This window comes from Ogataea parapolymorpha, chromosome VII (assembly GCF_000187245.1).
Source record: "Ogataea parapolymorpha DL-1 chromosome VII, whole genome shotgun sequence".
NCBI classification, from domain to species: Eukaryota; Fungi; Ascomycota; class Pichiomycetes; order Pichiales; family Pichiaceae; genus Ogataea; species Ogataea parapolymorpha.
The window spans coordinates 479,558-497,554 of record NC_027860.1 but is presented as its reverse complement, the minus strand read 5'-3'; the positions used below and the strand labels follow the sequence as shown (position 1 = coordinate 497,554).

Below are 17,997 nucleotides of genomic sequence, written 5' to 3'. Positions count from 1 at the left end.
GAAAAAAAAAAATATAAACAATCTTTTGTTCCATGAATATCATTAAAAGGCTGCTGTCCAATGCGAATCAGGCCTCAGCAGACGAGCTGATTCTGATTCCTTCTGGTCAGCTATATTTGATTCGGTCTCCGAAATCCCCCAAGTCCGAAAACGAGTGCCTTTTCAGTGACGTTGTTGTTTCAATTAGGGAGACCTCCTTGCCCTTCAACTATCAGTTAAGCATCAATAAGACTGGAGAGGAGGGCCAGGGGCTTTTGGATGACGATGAATTGGATGCGTCAGACAATGAGGAAGAGTTTGATACAGACACCAGTTCACTGAAGTCGTTCCTTATTGATGAAAAACTCAAAATCTGTTTGTTCCAGAAACACGGCACCTACGTCATTGCGTGGAAGGACCTAGATGGAGACATTGGCGACATGTTTGAGTTTCGTGTTGATCCGTCCGTTTCTGTGGAAAGCATCAACCAGTTCATGTTGGCAGTGTACAAATGCGAGTACGAGAGAAAGTATAAAAAGTCGAGCCTAAATCTCAAATTGGAGGATCTGCAGGAATTTGTTTTCGATAGAGAATCTTTGTTTGACGACGATCCCGACTTATTGTCTACTCTACGCACATCTGCTAATATTCACTCTAGCAAAGCAGTGGATGACTCTGACTCTGATGACAACTTTGAAGACGCTCTCGAGGTTACTGACCCAAAGCTCTTGTTTTACACCAACGCAGACCTTTTACTGTACGATGAGGTCACGAATGATTACCAGCTGAAGGTATCCTCTGCATTGGCTAGAATATTGCAAAAGGATGCCTGGAGCTACGATTTAGAAGTGATCTCCCCAGAAACTAAGAAGACCCTGGTGAATGTGAGCATCACCAATTCAATCGACGCTGCTTTTGACTTTGACTCGCTCTCGCTCACATTCAACGTGGACTCAGACTCATTAGTGCTCACGTGGGCGCTTCAATTCCCCAGCAGAAAAAGCTACGAGGATTTCCAGCAAGGGTTCATGAAGTGTTTGTACGAAACCAACAACAAGACCAGCTGGGTGACCTTGAAAGATGACGAGCAGCAATTCATGATTGACGCCATCAACAACCTCAAAATAGATGAGATGGACGTTGACGAAGACGAATCGGAAGATGAAAGTGACGACGAAAAGCCGTCCAACATCGGAAACAACAAGCTATTCGTGTCCGATAGCGACAGTGACGAAGATGACGAGAACGGATTAATGAAGCGTTTCCGCGCGAGCGGAGTCAATAGCGGCATGAAGCTGGCGTACAAAGATGAGTTGGCGTTTGTTTCGCGTGGAGACAAATTGGGAGTTTTCCGAATGGACCAAGACTCCAAGCCTCAGTTCTCCACAGCGATCGAAAACATATCCAGTGCTACGAAGAAGGGCAAATCAATTAGTCCAGGAAACATGATGCTGCAAAAAGGTGATACTATCATGATATTACAGGATAAAAATGACAAGGACAAGTTGTACAAGATGGATTTAGAATATGGTAAGGTGGTAGAAGACTGGGAGTTGAAGAAGAATAATTCTGAGCTTCCGGTGGTCAACTTCGCCCCAAATGAAAAGTTTGGAGAGCTTACTGAAGACCAGACGTTTTTGGGACTGTCGCATCAGTCGCTGTTCAGAGTCGATCCTCGTTTGCGCGAAAAAGTGGTCGACAGCGAATTCAAACAGTACAAGACCAAGACCAACTTCACACAAATTGCAACGACTGAGGATGGATACATTGCTGCATCCACCAAGAACGGGGAAATAAAGCTGTACGACAAGCTGGGAAAAAACGCAAAGACCCTTATTCCAGCCCTCGGCGACGAGTTTGTTGGCCTGACGACATCCGACGACGGAAGGTTTGTCTTGGCAACATGCGACAAGTATCTTCTGTTGCTAGACGTGAAAATCAAACAGGGCAGAAACAAGAACAGCCTCGGGTTTGAGAAGTCGTTCGATAAGGACTCCAAACCCGTCCCCAAGAAATTGTCTCTTAGACCCGAACATCTTGCATATATCCGCAATGCTACTGGTAGCGAACCTCATTTCACCAAGGCCAACTTCAGCATTAATAGAAACACCAAGAAAAAAGAGCCAACTGCGATCGTCACATCTGTGGGTCCGTTTGCCATTATTTGGAATTTTAAGAAAGCATTGCAAAACGATAGCGCTTCTTACAGCATTATGAGATACGACTCCAATATCACTTCTGGAGACTTCAAGTTCAACGACTCTAAGAAAGTGGTGTTTGCTCTTCCTAATGATGTCTCGATGGCCAGCAACAGGGCTTTTAAAAAGGCCTCTGAACAATTCAGCGTGGTAGAGTCACGGTATTAGTCCTCTTCTGTTTCCCATGTATAGTCATTATATAAGTCATTAATCGATCCAGAATCTCAGCGCTTGAATCCAAAGCTGTGCTTCAATTCCTGCCAGAAAAGGCGTCGAAAGGCGTTGATTTTATGTATCGTCGTAGGTGTATAATTCAAGACCGGTTGCGAATCATGTCGGCGAGGCCGCGGAAGATTATTCAAATATGCATGGACATTGCGTACAAAATGGTGAAAGCCTTTGGAATTGATGAGCTGGTGTTAGTCGTCTCAGCAGTAGCACTTACCTTCTTGTAAAGCCAATCCTCCAACATGGAAAATTAATAATTTTCAGGAACTTCAAATCGCGATATACGGATTTGGAAAACCAGAGTAATTAGTTACATCTCAGATAATAATCAGCATTAAAATGCTGATTGTACCAACGGCCAGATATCCGGAAAACTATGAGTACGCGTTGGATTTCCCAAAGTTCCTGCTCATTGGCGACTCTATCACCGAACGATGTGCGAATCCGTTCCCTATCTCTGATTTCTTGGCAGACGGATACGATAAGAACGGCAACTATACTGTCGAACATAGTTCGCTTGAGTTTTGTTTCATGGGCCAACTTCAACACGACTATGCTCGACGCATGGATATCATCAATCGCGGATTTTCCGGGTACAATTCACATTACTGGAGACACATGATTGAAAAGGTGCTACGTATAGAACACGACCTGTCGTATAGTAAATGCAAAGTGGCCACACTGTTTCTGGGGACTAACGATGCCGCGTTGGCAAAACCTGATGGCGTCCCCTACGACGAATTTTTAGACAACATGGAGTTCATCATAAAACAGATCTTGGATAGAGATATCAGGCTGGTGGTCATCGGCCCCGGCCACCATTATCCCGACATTTGGGAATCGTTGAACCCAGGAGATGTGAAAAAGGGCATCCTCCGTAGAAACGAGGAAAACTTGAAATACTCAAACGGTTTGAAGCAGCTTGCCGAGAAATTCCAGGTCCCATTTGTGGATTTGTACGCAGCACATGAGGAATACGCCAAGAATAGCGTGCTAAAGAGCTCCAAAAACTTGATTCTGGACGGGATCCACTTCACTGGTGAAGGATACCTGCTTCTGTATCAGTTGCTGAAGAACGCATTGGCAGAAAAGTACCCCGAGATGACTGTACCAAACTTAAAAATGAGGCTTCCTAGCTGGAACGATTTTGATAGCGCCAAAGTGGAAGAGATTGAAATTTGAGACTCTAAATTGACCCTACCACTATAAAAGAATAGAGAATAGAATTAGAGAATAGTAATACTCAGCTCAGACACTCAAGCAACTCAGAAGCAGACAAAGTCATCCCTTTCTTTGGGGGTGGTATTTGTAGTTGGGATAACATTTGGCATGAATTTTCTTCTCAGATTGTGCTAACGAAATAAATGTCTTCTTCACACTGTTGAGCTCGGTTGACCACATAACAGCAACTATCTGAATGAGCAGATGGTGGTTGTATTTGTGGATAACACATTCTTGCCTCAACTCCTGGGCAAGAGACTCGGTAAGGTTGGAATCAATCATCTTGAGATATTCCAATTCCGCTTGTGGATCATAAGATGAATATTGCATCTGCAATCTTTTGAAAACGAAGGACGATAATGAGTCTATTAAAGAAAGTAAAACAATTGCTTTCACCATCGATGTCCGGTACAACATAAACGAATTCAAAGGTCTCTTGATATAAATTGTGCTTCCATGCTCACTGTCTTGTGTCAATCGTGATTTTCCCAATCTCTGCTTTTTCCCTCCTGCAGATGGCTTTTTAGTTTTCGATCCCGTATCATTTGGCTGCCTGAAATAGATAGCAAACTCTTTGATATTCTTGAAAGATGAAATGATCGAATTCTCAATTATTGAGCAGCTATCCTCATGACCAGCATAAGTTTTAGCGAGGATGCTCAAGCTTCCATCTTTGGCTTCAGTCAAGACTAACCCCTTATCGCTGGTGTGTTCGGGATAAAAATTTTGCTCCTCTCGTCTCTGACCTAAAACCCTGGATAGCAGTCTAAGTTTCAAATCAAAGTTGCGCAACTTGAACAATTTGAGGACGTCATCAACTTGGCCCATATCTAGGTTTTTACTTGCTGCCAATTCAGTAATCTTATCGTATCTTGACTGTGAAAGTGGGGGCAACGGGATTTTGATTGATGATTTGTAGTGGCTGTATGCCTTGTTCTCCAAATCAAACACCAGTGAATCGAAAACATGGTCGAATTCCGTTTGTAATTCTGTTTGGTCATCTCTTTCCGCGAAAAGAGTCTTCCTGGAAACCATTGAGTTGGGAGGTGTAATGGGGGCAACGGAACCTGAACCGGATTCCGTTGGAGAACAACTGGTTGGTGTTAACATTGCGGGTGCATCTTGTTTGGCAACCTGTGAGCCACTAGCGTGAGAGGCAAACTTGGGAAGTCCCTGCACCCAAATTTTCTTTGAGTTGCAACCAACATCGATCTCCAGATTTTCTGGTTTGGAGTCATTCATCTGTGGAGGACTCAAATATTGGGATTGCGCTTCAATCATATCTGTGTCATCATTATAGTAATCGTCATCATCATCGTCATCAAATTCGTTACTTTCTGGGTCACTCACATCACTGATTTCGTCCAATTCGAAGAAGGAAGAAAATTGGATCTTTGATGTGTCAGTTTCGCTACAGGAACGGGTTTTTAACGAAAAAGGATGCATTGGGGGCGAGGAAAGGGTGTTCAAACATGTTGTTGAACTGGATTCGTAGAGTGAAGGGTATTCCACGATTGGGTCGGAAGCAGGCAGGTTGGGAAGCGAGCAGCGGTTAGTGCTGGAATCCTCATTGGCGAGAGGATGGAAAAGATAGTGGCTGTGTTGGCTGGGTTTCTGCACCCCGGGAGACCCGGGTTCAACCGAAGTCGCAAAGTAGTTACTATTGCCAATCAAGTCATAGTTTTGTGACACATCCAACGTATCAAGGTCGAAATCCGGGAATACTGAGAAGTTTGTAGGAGAGTAGGAATAGTCATCATAATTGATCAGTCGGACGGTGCGAGGAGTAGTTTGGGTAGGAGATCTTGCAGGATGAGATTTTGATTTAGGGCTTTCAGGGCTCTTCGATTTATTGACCAATTGGTCCTGTGTGAACATAGGTCTTGGGCCCATGCGGGTGATGTAGCGGCCTGATTCGGAAATCTGGCTCGAAGATAAGGCACCATCAACACGAAATTTAGCGGTGGAAGATAGTGGAAGATAAACGGGTGAGGATGTCATTGTTCGATTTGTTTCAGGTTGTATCATGCGGCACCAAACAACCAAAACGGACAGTATTCTCAAAAAATCTGGTAATACACTAAGCGGAGTGTACACAACTCAAGTTTAATGGAAAAGGGTAGAATAACATGGAACTCCCAGAGCTTCTGATTTTAGATCGGGAGCAGTACCTTAGGAATTTATACTTTTTTCCACCATGTTCGGTCGTCCAATCATATTGAGTTTTATGACATGCCATGCGTTGACATGCGTCCTGATAGCAGCAAACAAAAGATTATAAAAAGCTTGAGTTGGAACAAAGAATTTGCGATATCATTCACATATCAGGGAGACACAAAATTAATAATTTCACAAATCTACACTGGGACGCAAGATGTGCTATGCATTGCATACTGGGCCTGTTCTCCTTTGTGCAGGAGGAGATTGACTTGTGCAGTTTGACGAGCACATGGGAGGGGAAGAATTTGATGAATTCCCTGCCTATCGGAAACTGTGCCCTTTTACCTATTATCCCTCCTTTTTACGAGCCCTTAGATCCAATATTGATTTATCGCTGAGATTTGGGTCAGATCTGGGGGACGATTTTTAAGCCTAATTATGCGCGAACTAATACGTAAGAAACGCAAGCCTATGGGAGATCAATGGCGTGTGGGTTGAATGCAAGTAATTTGTTCCCTTTTATTATTAGCAACCCAGAGATCAATAAACCGAGAGGTAATTTTACTCACTACCCTTTCAATCCTGCATTTACCCACATCTAGCTGAGACCAGCCACAAATTACCATTTAGCAATGCCATAAAATGTCATATCCACAATTCACGCAGAACGTTCACTGGCGTTCATTTCACCACAAAACAGCCCCCGGATCGGGTTTACAATTTTAACGCCATATTGGCATGTGGGGCGTATCTCGCTACAAAATTGGAGGCATCTCCGCCTCGTATCTGTGTTGTTGTTTTGCAGATATTTTTGTGTACGCCACAACGTAATTACTCTTCTATTATGGGCAAATTAATTGTCGAGCTTATCATACGACACAATCTTTTGTCGTGAGCCAAGATTCATATACGTTGTGCACATGTGCATTTCTTTTATGCCAACCCAATAAAAAAATGGCCCGCGAATTTTTCCAAAAATACGAAAACTTGTGCAAACACATCGCCACCATGTCCTTTGTTTTCAGAAGAAACTTGACCACTTTGATCCCACCAAAGGTTGCTTCCGCCTCCAACCTGGGTTCCAACCCTGCTGCAAAGAGAATGCAACACATTGTGTCTTTCTACTCCAAACTGCCAAGAGGTGAGGCCTCGTTCCCAAAGGCTAAGAGTCCATTGGGATTGTACAGACAAAAGTACTTCGACACGGGCTCTGGAGCTCCATTATTGCACGCTTCGCTTTTCTTCCTCGCTGTCGGTTACGGATTGGAGTACTACTTCCACTTGTCCCACCACAAAGAGCATTAGAATGATTAGACTTTATAGCAATTGAATTCATGAGCCATCGTTACATACACTCAGCATTGAGTGGAAATCTATGAGCTTGCGGCCTTGCGACCGCTCATACTGCTCGATCCTGACCCAGTCATCCCAGCTGATCGCTTTCACGTTTCTTTGCGCAAGCAGCTTGGTTATGGCTTCTCTGCCTTTTTTAGCCGTGTCCTGAACTTTGCTCAAGTCGGCCACTATGTGGCTAGCAACCACACTGCTATCTGCGACTGTAGAATTGATTGATCCGCGGGATGCGTTGGCAATCCACCCCACGCAATACGATCGCTCCACACCTTCGATGCGGCCTTCCTTGTTGGGGATTGCTCCACGGTTGGCGTCGAAGGGGATATTCAGCTCGCCAAACTCAGCCAATGCTTCGCCCTTGTAGCCTATGCACAGAATTAGTAGCTGGTTCGACACCGAATTGAGCTCTTCGGCGGGCACAATCTCCCCTGATGGCAAGACTCGGTTTTTCCGGAATATGGTCTCCTTCAACAGAGAAGGTTCTTTCGGGTCAACTTTGATCCCCAGGGGCGTCTGCAGATAGTCAAGCCTCCACGACTTGCCCCCTGCAGCAGGTTGACAATATTTCTGGACCAATTGTAGCCTTCTTTTTTCGACCCGTCCCAATTTCATTCCTGCCAGAAGCGGCTCAAAAGTTTCGGCATCCCACCCAGTGAAAGCCACACCGTACTTGTTTAGATCCAGGCACTCTCTAAATTCCTTGTTGGAAAACTTGCTTTCCAGAAATCCACGCCGCGCGCTCACCGTGACCTTTCTCACGATGGATTTCTGCAGCATGTCAAGTGCATATGGAGTTATATCGGTGTTTTCCCAATGCTTGGAAGGTGCGAGAAGAATCCTCACTATATCCATGGCCACGTTTCCGTTTCCTATGATAGTGACCTGCTCGGCCTTATCTAGCGGCGGATTTAGATCCTGATTTCTCGGGTCTCCATTGTACCATCCCACAAAATCTTTCGAGTTGATCACTGCAGGGTGGTCCTCTCCCGCGATGCCGAGCCTGTTCTCCTTGCTAGACCCATATGCATAGACAACGCTGTCATAGTTGTCGTAGATCTCCTTCAGCTTAATATCGCGGCCAATTTCCACGTTTCCGAAAAACTGAAACCGTGGGTCCTTGCTGGCATCGTGGAACCGTTCCTGGCAGCTCTTCACCTCCGGGTGGTCGGGGGCAACTCCAAACCGGACCAGTCCAAACGGGCACGGCCTTTTTTCAAACATGTCGATCTGCACAGGGATGTCGTATTTGAGGATGTCGAGTGACGTGTAGAATGCTGCAGGGCCGGATCCTATCACGGCAACTCTAGGTGTCGAAAAGAACCTGATCAGCTGAGGCCGGGGTAACCTCATAACTGTGTTCTGACTGTTTATAGATTAATATTTTTTTTTCAGTTATATACTCAGTTTGGCAAACTCGCGCTCGACCTTGATCACGGGCAGTCTTTGCGAGCACCAGTTGATGTCACGCATCATCTTGCGCGGGTCATTGCCGGTACATAGACGGAATAACTTGTCGTACTCGATCTCCTGCTGTTTGAACTCCCGGATAACCAAATCGTCCTCAAAATCAATGTAGACTCGCGTGTCGCATATCCTCAATAGAACGTTGTCGACGCGCACAAATAATCGCTGCAATAGGAGCAAACACGAATGCATGACTCTGATCTTGATGCTCAGCACTGAAATGCCGTTATCGCCCAGCTCGTCTTCGTAAAGCACCATCTCATCGAAAAACAAAATCGGGTCCTGTCGCTGTAGTTTTTCCAAAGGAATCTTCATTTCGTCGTCACGTGTAAGTGCCGTCCCCGTTACGGTGCCCTTGTATGTGGTTGTGTAGGTCCAGTCGAATGGTTTGTACATTTCGAGCACGACATCCGAATTGTTGTGGTGTTTATGTTGGCGGCTTTTCACCCATTCTGAGGCGTAGCTGACCTGTATGAGGTTTGACGGGTTTGACTCCACAAGCTTGAGGGCATCCAGCGCGCAAAAATCGATCTCGAGCCTCGGGTGGCTGATGCGAACTCGGTTATTTCCAAAGATCATTTCAGGAACAGGCAAGTTGAGAATTGACTCAAACTCGTCGATCTCGGTGGCATTGAGGATCGGGTGGCGAGCAGTATATATCTTGAACTCCCCCACCTTGATGCTCGGGGTGTCCTTGATGGGCAACGTGGCCACAGGGCCCGGAGTTATAACGGTACCGCAAGAGGCGCAACTGGGAGAATCTGTCGAGACTGGCAGTTTGGGCTTCTGTTCGGGCGTCCTGAGTACCGGAGGACGCATTGGCACTCTGCTGCTAGTCGTGAGCTGGTGCATCTGGCGCGCAGCATCGATCTGGAACGAGTCGATGCGGTTATATTTGGGGACTCGATCTGACATAGAAATAGATTGAATCAAATTTAAAAAGTCCCTAGAAATAATAATCATCCACATACCAATGAATATCTCACGACTTTTGCGGTCTTACAAAAAATCTCCAGGCGTGGTTTTCGGCACCGTGGTGATCTTGGTGATACTAGTTATTGCAGTTGCCAATAACTCCTTCTCGGAAAGCCACCTCGATGCCCCTGTGCCAATCTCGCAGAAGACACAGCCGGTCGAGGTCAAAGACACGGTGCCATTCATGCCTAAAATGGCCAACGAAACGCTCAAAGCAGAGCTAGGAAACGCGTCCTGGAAGTTATTCCACACCATCCTGGCCAGATATCCAGAGACGCCAACGCCCGAGCAGAAACAGCATCTCGCGGATTATATTCGCTCGTTTGCCCTTGTGTACCCTTGTGGAGACTGTGCCCGCCACTTTGCTGTGTTCTTGGAAAAATACCCTCCACAGCTGAGCTCGCGAAAAACCGCTGCGTTGTGGGGCTGCCACATCCATAACCAGGTAAATTTGAGACTTCACAAGCAGGAATACGACTGCTCCACCATTCTAGAGGACTACGACTGCGGTTGCGGCCAGGACGAAGCCGAGGAGCTCCAGGAGAAGGACACTAAAGAGCATCTTGCAAGTATCAAGCTGGAGTCGAAGGAGCAGATGGTGGGGGGTTGAACAAGGGTTTGTTTGCGTGGGGGTTCCGAATTGAACTATTTCCAGTTCTCTGTTATATAAAGTATGCAACTGTAATAGTGGTTACATATGTTACGGCGCGTTCCTAAAACGGTCACACAACAGCCTCGATAGGGCAAAACACAGACATGTGTTGCAACAGTTTGATTCACACAACACCACATCGCAAGCCGCACAGCCGCGAAATGTATTGTTGGGATGCAAACCTGATACAAGCTAATTAGGCTTGTTTAAAGTAATTATATTAGGACATTCAAAGTACGATACAGTGGCAACGATGGAATTGAACGCGCAAAGAAGCCCATTCAAGGCGTCAGGTAACTCCACAGACGCAGAACACGAGAAACTGCTGAGAATCGTCCAGCTAAACAAGATGAAGACCATGAAGCTGGAGAGACTGAACCAGTACAACAACCGGCTGAAACAAGAGCTTGCCCGCGAACGTATCAATGCGTCCAACAGCTCGCTCATGATCATTAAATATACCGAAAAGACACGCGATGGGCTCATCCCAGAGTTGTGGGGGCCCCCACAGAGCAGGTACTCTGAGAAACAGCAGGTCCGAGCCACCAAACAAGATTCCCGATGTTGCGCCATTGTCTAGCCAATGAGTGCAAGCACATCCCGGATTCTCTGCACATCGGTGTCGTTTGTGCGGCCTTCCTCCACGATTTGCTCCAGCTTGTTTCTGGCAACAGCCTCCAGCTTTTTGTCCTTCAGATCTCTCGCAACAGCCAGCAGGCCGCACCAGCTGCGCGTGTGGAGCTCGCAGAGCTCGATCGCACGCATAAAGGATCTCGTCGCCTGCTGCAGTACCTCTTTGCCGCGTCCGTCGCGAAGAAACATCAGCCGACAAAGCTCTCCTGCACGACACCAGACCACGTACGCGGCAGGAACGCCCACCAGCACCTCCTGGACGCAGTCGTATGCTTTTTCGTATTCGCCAAGAGCAACGTATTGTTCTGCCAGCTCCATCCACGACTCGTAATCCAGCGGAGTATCGTTAATATATTCAAGCAGGTTTTTGATGTAGCTGGCTCGCGAGTCGCTTTTGAGCGCCACCTTCCGCTTTTCGATCTGTCGCAGGTCTTTCTCGTGGTGCTGAACAGGCTCTGCCGTCAGACTCGGTCTTGTTTGGATCAACGGCACGGCCGCCTTCTCCAGGTATTCGAGGGCGTCCTTCTTGCCGAGGATTTCGACGTAATAGCTCTTGAGAACAACTAGTTTCTCACTGTCCTTGGCTTCGAATCTGTCGCTGAATCGGTCCAGCGCCGTTTTTGCCTCTGTGTCCCTTGTTGTCAGCAGACAAAGGAAATAGTGCAGTTCCAGGAGCGTGTAGTACTCCAGTGGGGCGAGTTTCGACTCATTCAGCCGTAGAAACGTCTTAGAAACCTGATATATTTTTTCCAAGTCCTCCGGTGACAATTGGGCGTATTTTCCCGTGCGGAACAGCAGCAACAGGCGCTCTTTCACTTGTTCCAACATGAAAAATAAAAATAATTAAATTAAATTAAGTAGGTTAAAAAAGCTGTCCTTTGTCATGTAGCAGAGTGGGGGACAGAGATAATCACAGATGCACAATGCCCTGCTATTTGGTGTGCCATGAGAGCACTGGCAAGGAGGCTAGGGATGTACTGCCGGGACAATTGTGGCAGGACCGTTGGCTGACTGACGAAATCCCACAGAGCAGACATCTGGGCCCTCTGAGCCGTTCCTCTGTGTACTATCCTGGATAGGACACAAGCTAGCACCTCTTCCCCCCCACGCAAAATATATTTCTTCAATATTTACTCCGTATCAAATATCTTCTCCTTTGTTTGTTTATTTTTATTCGCGTATGAGAAAGAAATACGTCTCCGTGAAAGAGCGCGAGGCGTCCTTCGATGGTGTCTATAAGGCCGGCGAGATGGTCTATTGGCACCTGTCGACGCCGTCGGGTGAGACGATGGCGATCAACGGTTTTTACTTCGACCCTACAAAGACTCACATGGACAGAGTCGGGTGCTTCACTTGCAAGGTGAAAGAGTTTGGGTGGGCTCCGGGCGCAACAGAGCCTCCCTCAGTGCGCCATCTGCGGAATTCGCCAGAGTGCCCGTATTCTAGGGTGCTCAGCAGCAGGCATTTGCACGAGAGTGAGGGCCTGGACTGGGACGAGAATGATTTATTTGCCAGCGTACAAGATTCGGCGGACATACGCCATCAGACGTTCAGGCTGGCGAGCTGGCCGCACGAGCGGAACAAGAAGATGCCATCCAGTCGAGAGCTGGCCGAAAACGGGTTCTATTACGCTTCGTACGAGAAGGGCGACGATACCACCACGTGCATGTACTGCGGCACGAGTCTGGAGGGTTGGGAGGCCGGCGATAACGTTGCAGAGGAGCACCGCAAACGCAAGCCCGACTGTTATGTGTTTGCAGGGCGAAGGCGCAGTGGGGTGTACTCTAGAAGGGCCAGCGACGTTAACATGGATGTGGTGGAGATCTCAGACGTCTCTGTTGAGCGGGTGATACAGGAGCTGCCAGAGGGGGTGCATGTGGGGGGAGATGTGGAGGCGTTGGGCCAGAAGAAGGAAGAACAGGCTGAACACCAGTCGGATAATAATGAAGAACTGGAGGCTGGAGATCTCGAGAAGGTGGCAGAACCAAAGGAGGCAGACGCTGTTAATTCACCAGAGATGGAAGTTGTGCAGCCAGTCAAGCGGCCTGCGCCGGCGCTAGACGACGTGCGATTGGAGGAAGAGATAATAGAAGATGACAGCGTTGAAGGTGCGGCTGATCCTGTTGAGATTCCGATGTCCACGCTGAACGAGCTGGAAGATCTTTTCTTTGTGGAGGATTCGCGACGGTCTTCCACCTTCTTCAACCGTTCGCGGTCTTCGTTTGGCGAACGGGCGCCAGAGGCGGCCGAGAGAAAACTAGGATCTGTTCCAGAGCCAGTGGAAGAAAACGTGCCAGAACCAATTAAAGAGGAACATGAGCACGCCGAAGACGAGCCAATGGAAGATATTCCCGATTTTACTATCCCAGAACTGGAGGTACCCGACAGTCAGGGCGTGCCCATGGGAATCGAGGAGTCTTTGCGTGAAATCAAGCAGCTGGACCCTGTGGGGCCTGCAGACGGTATGGACATGCTTGACGAAAGCACTCGTGATGACATAATAATGAAAGAGACTCCAGAGCCGGTACAACAGCCCGAAAAGCAGCCAGAGCAGCAGCCAGAGCAGCAACTGGAGCAGCAGCCGGAGCTACACCTGACCGAGGATCTGTCCTCTAAAAAGCGAAAGAAACACGAAGAAAAGCACGGAAAACACCACAAACGCAAGAGGGCAGAGAAGGAGAAGGAAAAGCAGGCCGAGAAAAAGAGGAAGAAGGAGAAAAGAGAGAAGAAGAAGGAGAAGGAAAAGAAAAAGAAAGATAGGGCTCTCCGGAAAGAACTCAAGGAGCGCGAGACCGAGGATTCTGTTCAGTCGTCAGCTCCCGTGGGCACAGTCTCTGCTTACGAGGCTCCAGAGCCTAAGAAATACGTGGAGGAGCTGGTGGAGACAGATTTCTCCGAGGAGGAGATGGAGCCTAAAGTTGAACATAGAATGGAAAGCATTGAAGAGGAGGCGAAAGAGGAGGAAGAAGCAAAAGTCGAGGAAACAATTCATATAGAAGAGGAGCAACTGCAGCCCAACGATGACGACGAAAACGATGTGTTGCTTGACGACGAGAAGGCCGCGCCTGAGCTTTCCAGAGTGCCAACTGTTTCTCCAACAACACTGGTTGCGAGGGACATTCGTGTGCGTTCACGGATTGTTGATGGGCGTATCATATCGTCAGATGACCCGCTTTCGTTTGGAAGAAGAGCGAAGCGAAGAGCACGAAAGCTCAAAGAGACCCCAAGCACAGAAAGCAAGGACTTTGAGGGTAAGACTTTTGAGAAAGCAGACCAAGAATCAAGGCCGGAAACAGAGCAGGAAACAAATGCGGCTACAAAGCCCTCAGAGCCTGCCGAGATTGGTGAGCCGGTCGCGCTTTACGAACGCCATATTTTCCGAGAGCGTGCTCAGATCTACGAGCAGCAAATCACAAATCATGAAGAAAACACTAAAGAGGATGAGGACCAAAAGGATGAACTCGTTTCTGAAGTTGCCGCAGAGCCAGCACAATTGCCGCCGGTGTCTGCAGAATCTGTTCCCCAACCAACGGCACAGGACATGGACTCGTCGCCTAATCGTGTTGCATCTGAGGATCAGGAAAACGTACGCGAAGACAGCTTACAGCGTAGCTCCAGCGAGCCTGCTAAGTCTGCCCCCTCCCCTTCCAACCTGTCGCTCAACATTGAACATCTTTCTGAGAACCAGAGCACTCCAGAGGTGAGGAAAGGGCCGCTCTGGGAGCCAATCAAAAAGCGATCGTACACGGAGGAATTCAACGAGGCCATCAAGTATACTCAGGAACTGCTAGACTCGGACTACCAGTCGCTAAACGACGACCTGGAGGGCAAGCTGACGGGCTTTGTGGCGGAGATGCCCGAAGAAGAGCTCGAGATGACTCTAAAAGAGTGGATCAACTACCAGGCGGACCAGGCGGCGAAACTGGTGGCACAGAAGACAGACGAGATGGTGAGCGGGTTCCGCGAGGACGCTGCGCGTGCGCTGAAGGTTCTGGAGTCTCTGCCGGTGGTGGACGAGACCGATCAGGATGTAGTGTTTTAGGTAGATCTTTTCGCGTCTGCGGTGTACGGGTGTGTTTTTCCATGCTAAAAAAACTCCCGTCTGATGGCGTCAATGATAAATAGAGAATTCGACACAAGGAAGATTGTACTTCACAGTCGGGATTGAGCATATTTGAGGCTATATCCAGCATATATACGCCCAAGAGATACAAACTGATAGCTCAGAGTGCCATACCGTCGATTGCTGATTTGTTGTGACCTGATAATCTCTTGCGGGCAAAGCTCTCAGCATGTCTGACCAACCAAACACCAACAGCTCATCGTTGGGGTCCATGTCGTCTTTGGGCTCCAATCCGCTTGGAATCAGCATTAGAAAGTCGAACGAGCGCGCTCCGGGCCCAGATGGCACGGGTAGCGACGAGGAGATGAACGACCCGGACACAGACAACGAGCAGCACGCGCGCAAGCTGCTTTTGCGGTCGAGGGCGCGGAACGGCTCGATCACGTCTGAGTCGGGCTACACGTCGAGCGGGATCCGCAGTCCGATTGCAGTTCTTCCGCCAGAGATTCTTTGTGTGATATTTTCGTACCTGAACTCCAAGTCGGATCTCATTTCTGTGGCGCTGACGTGCCGGTACTGGGCGAATCTGATTATCGAGTTGATCTGGTTCCGTCCGGGGATTTCTTCACGGGTCATTTTCGAACGCCTGGGCAAGGTGATGGCCATTCCACGCACACAGACGGCTTGGGACTATAGAAAGTACATCAAGCGACTGAATCTCTCGCTTGTGCCGCATTTGGTGACCAACGAGTATCTGAGCCTGTTTTCTGGGGCCAATCATTTGGAGAGGATCACGCTCGTCAACTGCTCGAACATCTCGCACGAGCACATTTCTGAGATAATACGCGGCTGCCACAGACTGCAGTCGATCGACCTCACGGGTGTCAAGGGCATCCAGGATGACATATACTACGAGCTGGCCAACAATTGCAAGCGGCTCCAGGGTCTGTATGCGCCAGGGTCTTTCCAGGTCTCGAAAACGGCTGTTCTGGCGCTGATCAACAGCTGTCCGTTGCTTAAGCGGGTCAAGCTGAGCGACTGCAACAACGTCGACGATGAGGTTGTCGACCAGCTGGTCACGCACTGCCCGAACCTCGTCGAGATCGATCTGCATGGCTGCGAAAAGGTGACCAACAAGTCGCTGCACAATTTATTCTCTAGACTCGAGTTTCTGAAAGAGTTCAAAATCTCTAAAAACGCAAACATCACGTACGAGTGCTTTGAGTCCAAGACGGGCGCCCAGCTGTGCCTGGACAAGATGCGGATCCTTGACTTCACGCAATGCCTCAACATTACGGACAGGGCCGTCGAGAAGGTCATTAAGCTGGCCCCGAAGCTGCGGAACGTGGTGCTGTCGAAGTGTACGGCCATCACCGACGCGTCGCTCCGTGCCATCGCGACGCTCGGCAAGAACCTGCACTACGTGCATCTCGGCCATTGCAGCAACATCACAGACTTTGGAGCCAAAGACCTCATAAAAAGCTGCTACCGGTTGCAGTATATCGACCTCGCATGTTGCACACAGCTCACCAACGAGACAGTGTACGAGCTGTCGCAGCTGCCCCGACTGAGGCGGATCGGGTTGGTGAAGTGCGCGCAGATCACCGACGAGGGCATTCTTGCTCTTGCCAACAACGCCAGAAACAGCGACGACACGTTGGAGCGTGTCCATCTCAGTTATTGCATGAATTTAACCATATATCCTATCTACAGGCTGCTCAAGGCCTGTCCGAAACTTACACACATATCGCTCACGGGAGTGTCTCAATTCCTGCGGCCGGACATCACCCAGTTCTGCCGTGAGCCTCCACAGGAGTTCAATTTGCATCAAAAATCCATCTTTTGCGTTTTCAGCGGTGAGGGAGTCGCACAGCTGCGCAACCATCTGCTGCAGCTGTTCGAGACTCCCCAGGATCCAGAAAGAGAGGCTGCCGAGCTGCTAGATATCATTGCTGCGGTGATCGAGGGCGTCGACGACGTCAATAGCGCCCTGTTCAGCGCCGACCCTATACAGAGAGAAAGACTGCGCGTGTTTGTGGACACGCTGGACCGTTTCATCAACGAGTTCCACGGTCTGAACGTGCCGCGCACGCATCTGGAGCTGTTTGGCCGGTGTGTTTTCACGAGGCTTCCTGCCGAACACGTTCCGCGCATCCAGAGATTTTTCCAATTGCTTCAGAACCACCCGCACCATCCACAGCGGGTGCGCCAGGCCAATACCGGGCTCCGTGGCAGACCCGAGCCCAGACAGCAATTGCGGCCGCCGGAGACAGAGCTGTTCCAGACGATCGACGACGACGAGGTGATGGAGGATTTATAACGAAACCCGGTGTTAATGTCCATATAAGCTTTCTACACTGTCTGACGAGGGGATATCCGAAATACACAGGAGACTGTTCAAGATCGGCTCGAGGCTTGTGCGCAGGAAGTTGAGCTCAGTCCAGATATCGTTGCAGATGTCCGGGTCCTGCACCATGAGACACGGCTCGCTGTCGCGGCCGTAGTTTTTCTCGAGCGTGTTTTCGAGGTTGAGCAGCCGCAGGCTGTTGATCAGTCTGGCCGTTTGCTTGGCGGTTCCCGCGACGTTTTTGGGCGGCGGCGTGCCGAACTCGAGCGCCTGTACGTGGTCCTCCACGAGGCGAAGTTCAGTGTGGCGAGCAGGGTCGATTTTGCGCAGCAGGGCGATGGAATTGAGGATTCTCGAGTTGGTCCTTTTCTGATAAAAGCTGGAATAAAATTTTTTGGCGTATGAAACGTGTGTTTCGACTGGCTCTGGTGGCTGGGCAGTAAACTTAAGCGTCTTGAATCGCGGACTATAGACCCGCTGTTCTGTGTAGTCGTAGGGCAGCGAGGGAAGCAGCGGTGTCACCTTGAGCAGTCTCCATGCGGTTTTCAGCGTGCAAAACTCGGCCATTGCGGACAGTGGCCCGTCGCAAATGCTGGGCGGCGTCCATTTAGACGGCTCCTCGTAGGGCGTAGCAAAAGTGCCGTCGTAGCGGCCGTAGCAAGAAGAAGAAGACATGAGATCGGGATCAGCTCTGCGCGCGCTTGAATTTTTTTTCCCCACAATT

The 17,997-nt window shown here is 48.9% G+C and overlaps 11 protein-coding genes across 11 annotated transcripts; 6 read left to right on the top strand and 5 right to left on the bottom strand.

Moving 5' to 3' along the window:
* Positions 1–32: 32 nt before the first annotated feature.
* Positions 33–2,345, top strand: HPODL_02664 (Vacuolar import and degradation protein 27; the record flags this gene model as incomplete). Its single annotated transcript, XM_014076978.1, has 1 exon — positions 33–2,345. The coding sequence occupies one exon, from the start codon at positions 33–35 to the stop codon at positions 2,343–2,345; it is 2,313 nt and encodes a 770-aa protein (XP_013932453.1).
* Positions 2,346–2,744: 399 nt separating this feature from the next.
* Positions 2,745–3,587, top strand: HPODL_02663 (uncharacterized protein; the record flags this gene model as incomplete). The annotated part of the gene is made up of 1 exon (XM_014076977.1): positions 2,745–3,587. One exon carries the CDS (start codon positions 2,745–2,747, stop codon positions 3,585–3,587), a length of 843 nt encoding a protein of 280 aa, XP_013932452.1.
* Positions 3,588–3,686: 99 nt separating this feature from the next.
* Positions 3,687–5,627, bottom strand: HPODL_02662 (uncharacterized protein; the record flags this gene model as incomplete). Its single annotated transcript, XM_014076976.1, has 1 exon — positions 3,687–5,627. One exon carries the CDS (start codon positions 5,625–5,627, stop codon positions 3,687–3,689), a length of 1,941 nt encoding a protein of 646 aa, XP_013932451.1.
* A 1,113-nt stretch (positions 5,628–6,740) lies between these two features.
* Positions 6,741–7,091, top strand: HPODL_02661 (F-type H+-transporting ATPase subunit f; the record flags this gene model as incomplete). Its single annotated transcript, XM_014076975.1, has 1 exon — positions 6,741–7,091. The coding sequence occupies one exon, from the start codon at positions 6,741–6,743 to the stop codon at positions 7,089–7,091; it is 351 nt and encodes a 116-aa protein (XP_013932450.1).
* A 27-nt stretch (positions 7,092–7,118) lies between these two features.
* HPODL_02660 (ferredoxin-NADP+ reductase) lies at positions 7,119–8,489 on the bottom strand (the record flags this gene model as incomplete). The annotated part of the gene is made up of 1 exon (XM_014076974.1): positions 7,119–8,489. The coding sequence occupies one exon, from the start codon at positions 8,487–8,489 to the stop codon at positions 7,119–7,121; it is 1,371 nt and encodes a 456-aa protein (XP_013932449.1).
* A 42-nt stretch (positions 8,490–8,531) lies between these two features.
* Positions 8,532–9,518, bottom strand: HPODL_02659 (Protein that interacts physically and genetically with Tap42p, which regulates protein phosphatase 2; the record flags this gene model as incomplete). The annotated part of the gene is made up of 1 exon (XM_014076973.1): positions 8,532–9,518. The coding sequence occupies one exon, from the start codon at positions 9,516–9,518 to the stop codon at positions 8,532–8,534; it is 987 nt and encodes a 328-aa protein (XP_013932448.1).
* Positions 9,519–9,576: 58 nt separating this feature from the next.
* HPODL_02658 (Flavin-linked sulfhydryl oxidase localized to the endoplasmic reticulum lumen) lies at positions 9,577–10,188 on the top strand (the record flags this gene model as incomplete). The annotated part of the gene is made up of 1 exon (XM_014076972.1): positions 9,577–10,188. The coding sequence occupies one exon, from the start codon at positions 9,577–9,579 to the stop codon at positions 10,186–10,188; it is 612 nt and encodes a 203-aa protein (XP_013932447.1).
* Positions 10,189–10,806: 618 nt separating this feature from the next.
* HPODL_02657 (uncharacterized protein) lies at positions 10,807–11,691 on the bottom strand (the record flags this gene model as incomplete). Its single annotated transcript, XM_014076971.1, has 1 exon — positions 10,807–11,691. One exon carries the CDS (start codon positions 11,689–11,691, stop codon positions 10,807–10,809), a length of 885 nt encoding a protein of 294 aa, XP_013932446.1.
* A 352-nt stretch (positions 11,692–12,043) lies between these two features.
* HPODL_02656 (uncharacterized protein) lies at positions 12,044–14,905 on the top strand (the record flags this gene model as incomplete). The annotated part of the gene is made up of 1 exon (XM_014076970.1): positions 12,044–14,905. The coding sequence occupies one exon, from the start codon at positions 12,044–12,046 to the stop codon at positions 14,903–14,905; it is 2,862 nt and encodes a 953-aa protein (XP_013932445.1).
* A 250-nt stretch (positions 14,906–15,155) lies between these two features.
* HPODL_02655 (F-box protein component of the SCF ubiquitin-ligase complex) lies at positions 15,156–17,246 on the top strand (the record flags this gene model as incomplete). The annotated part of the gene is made up of 1 exon (XM_014076969.1): positions 15,156–17,246. The coding sequence occupies one exon, from the start codon at positions 15,156–15,158 to the stop codon at positions 17,244–17,246; it is 2,091 nt and encodes a 696-aa protein (XP_013932444.1).
* A 12-nt stretch (positions 17,247–17,258) lies between these two features.
* HPODL_02654 (uncharacterized protein) lies at positions 17,259–17,948 on the bottom strand (the record flags this gene model as incomplete). Its single annotated transcript, XM_014076968.1, has 1 exon — positions 17,259–17,948. The coding sequence occupies one exon, from the start codon at positions 17,946–17,948 to the stop codon at positions 17,259–17,261; it is 690 nt and encodes a 229-aa protein (XP_013932443.1).
* Positions 17,949–17,997: the final 49 nt, after the last annotated feature.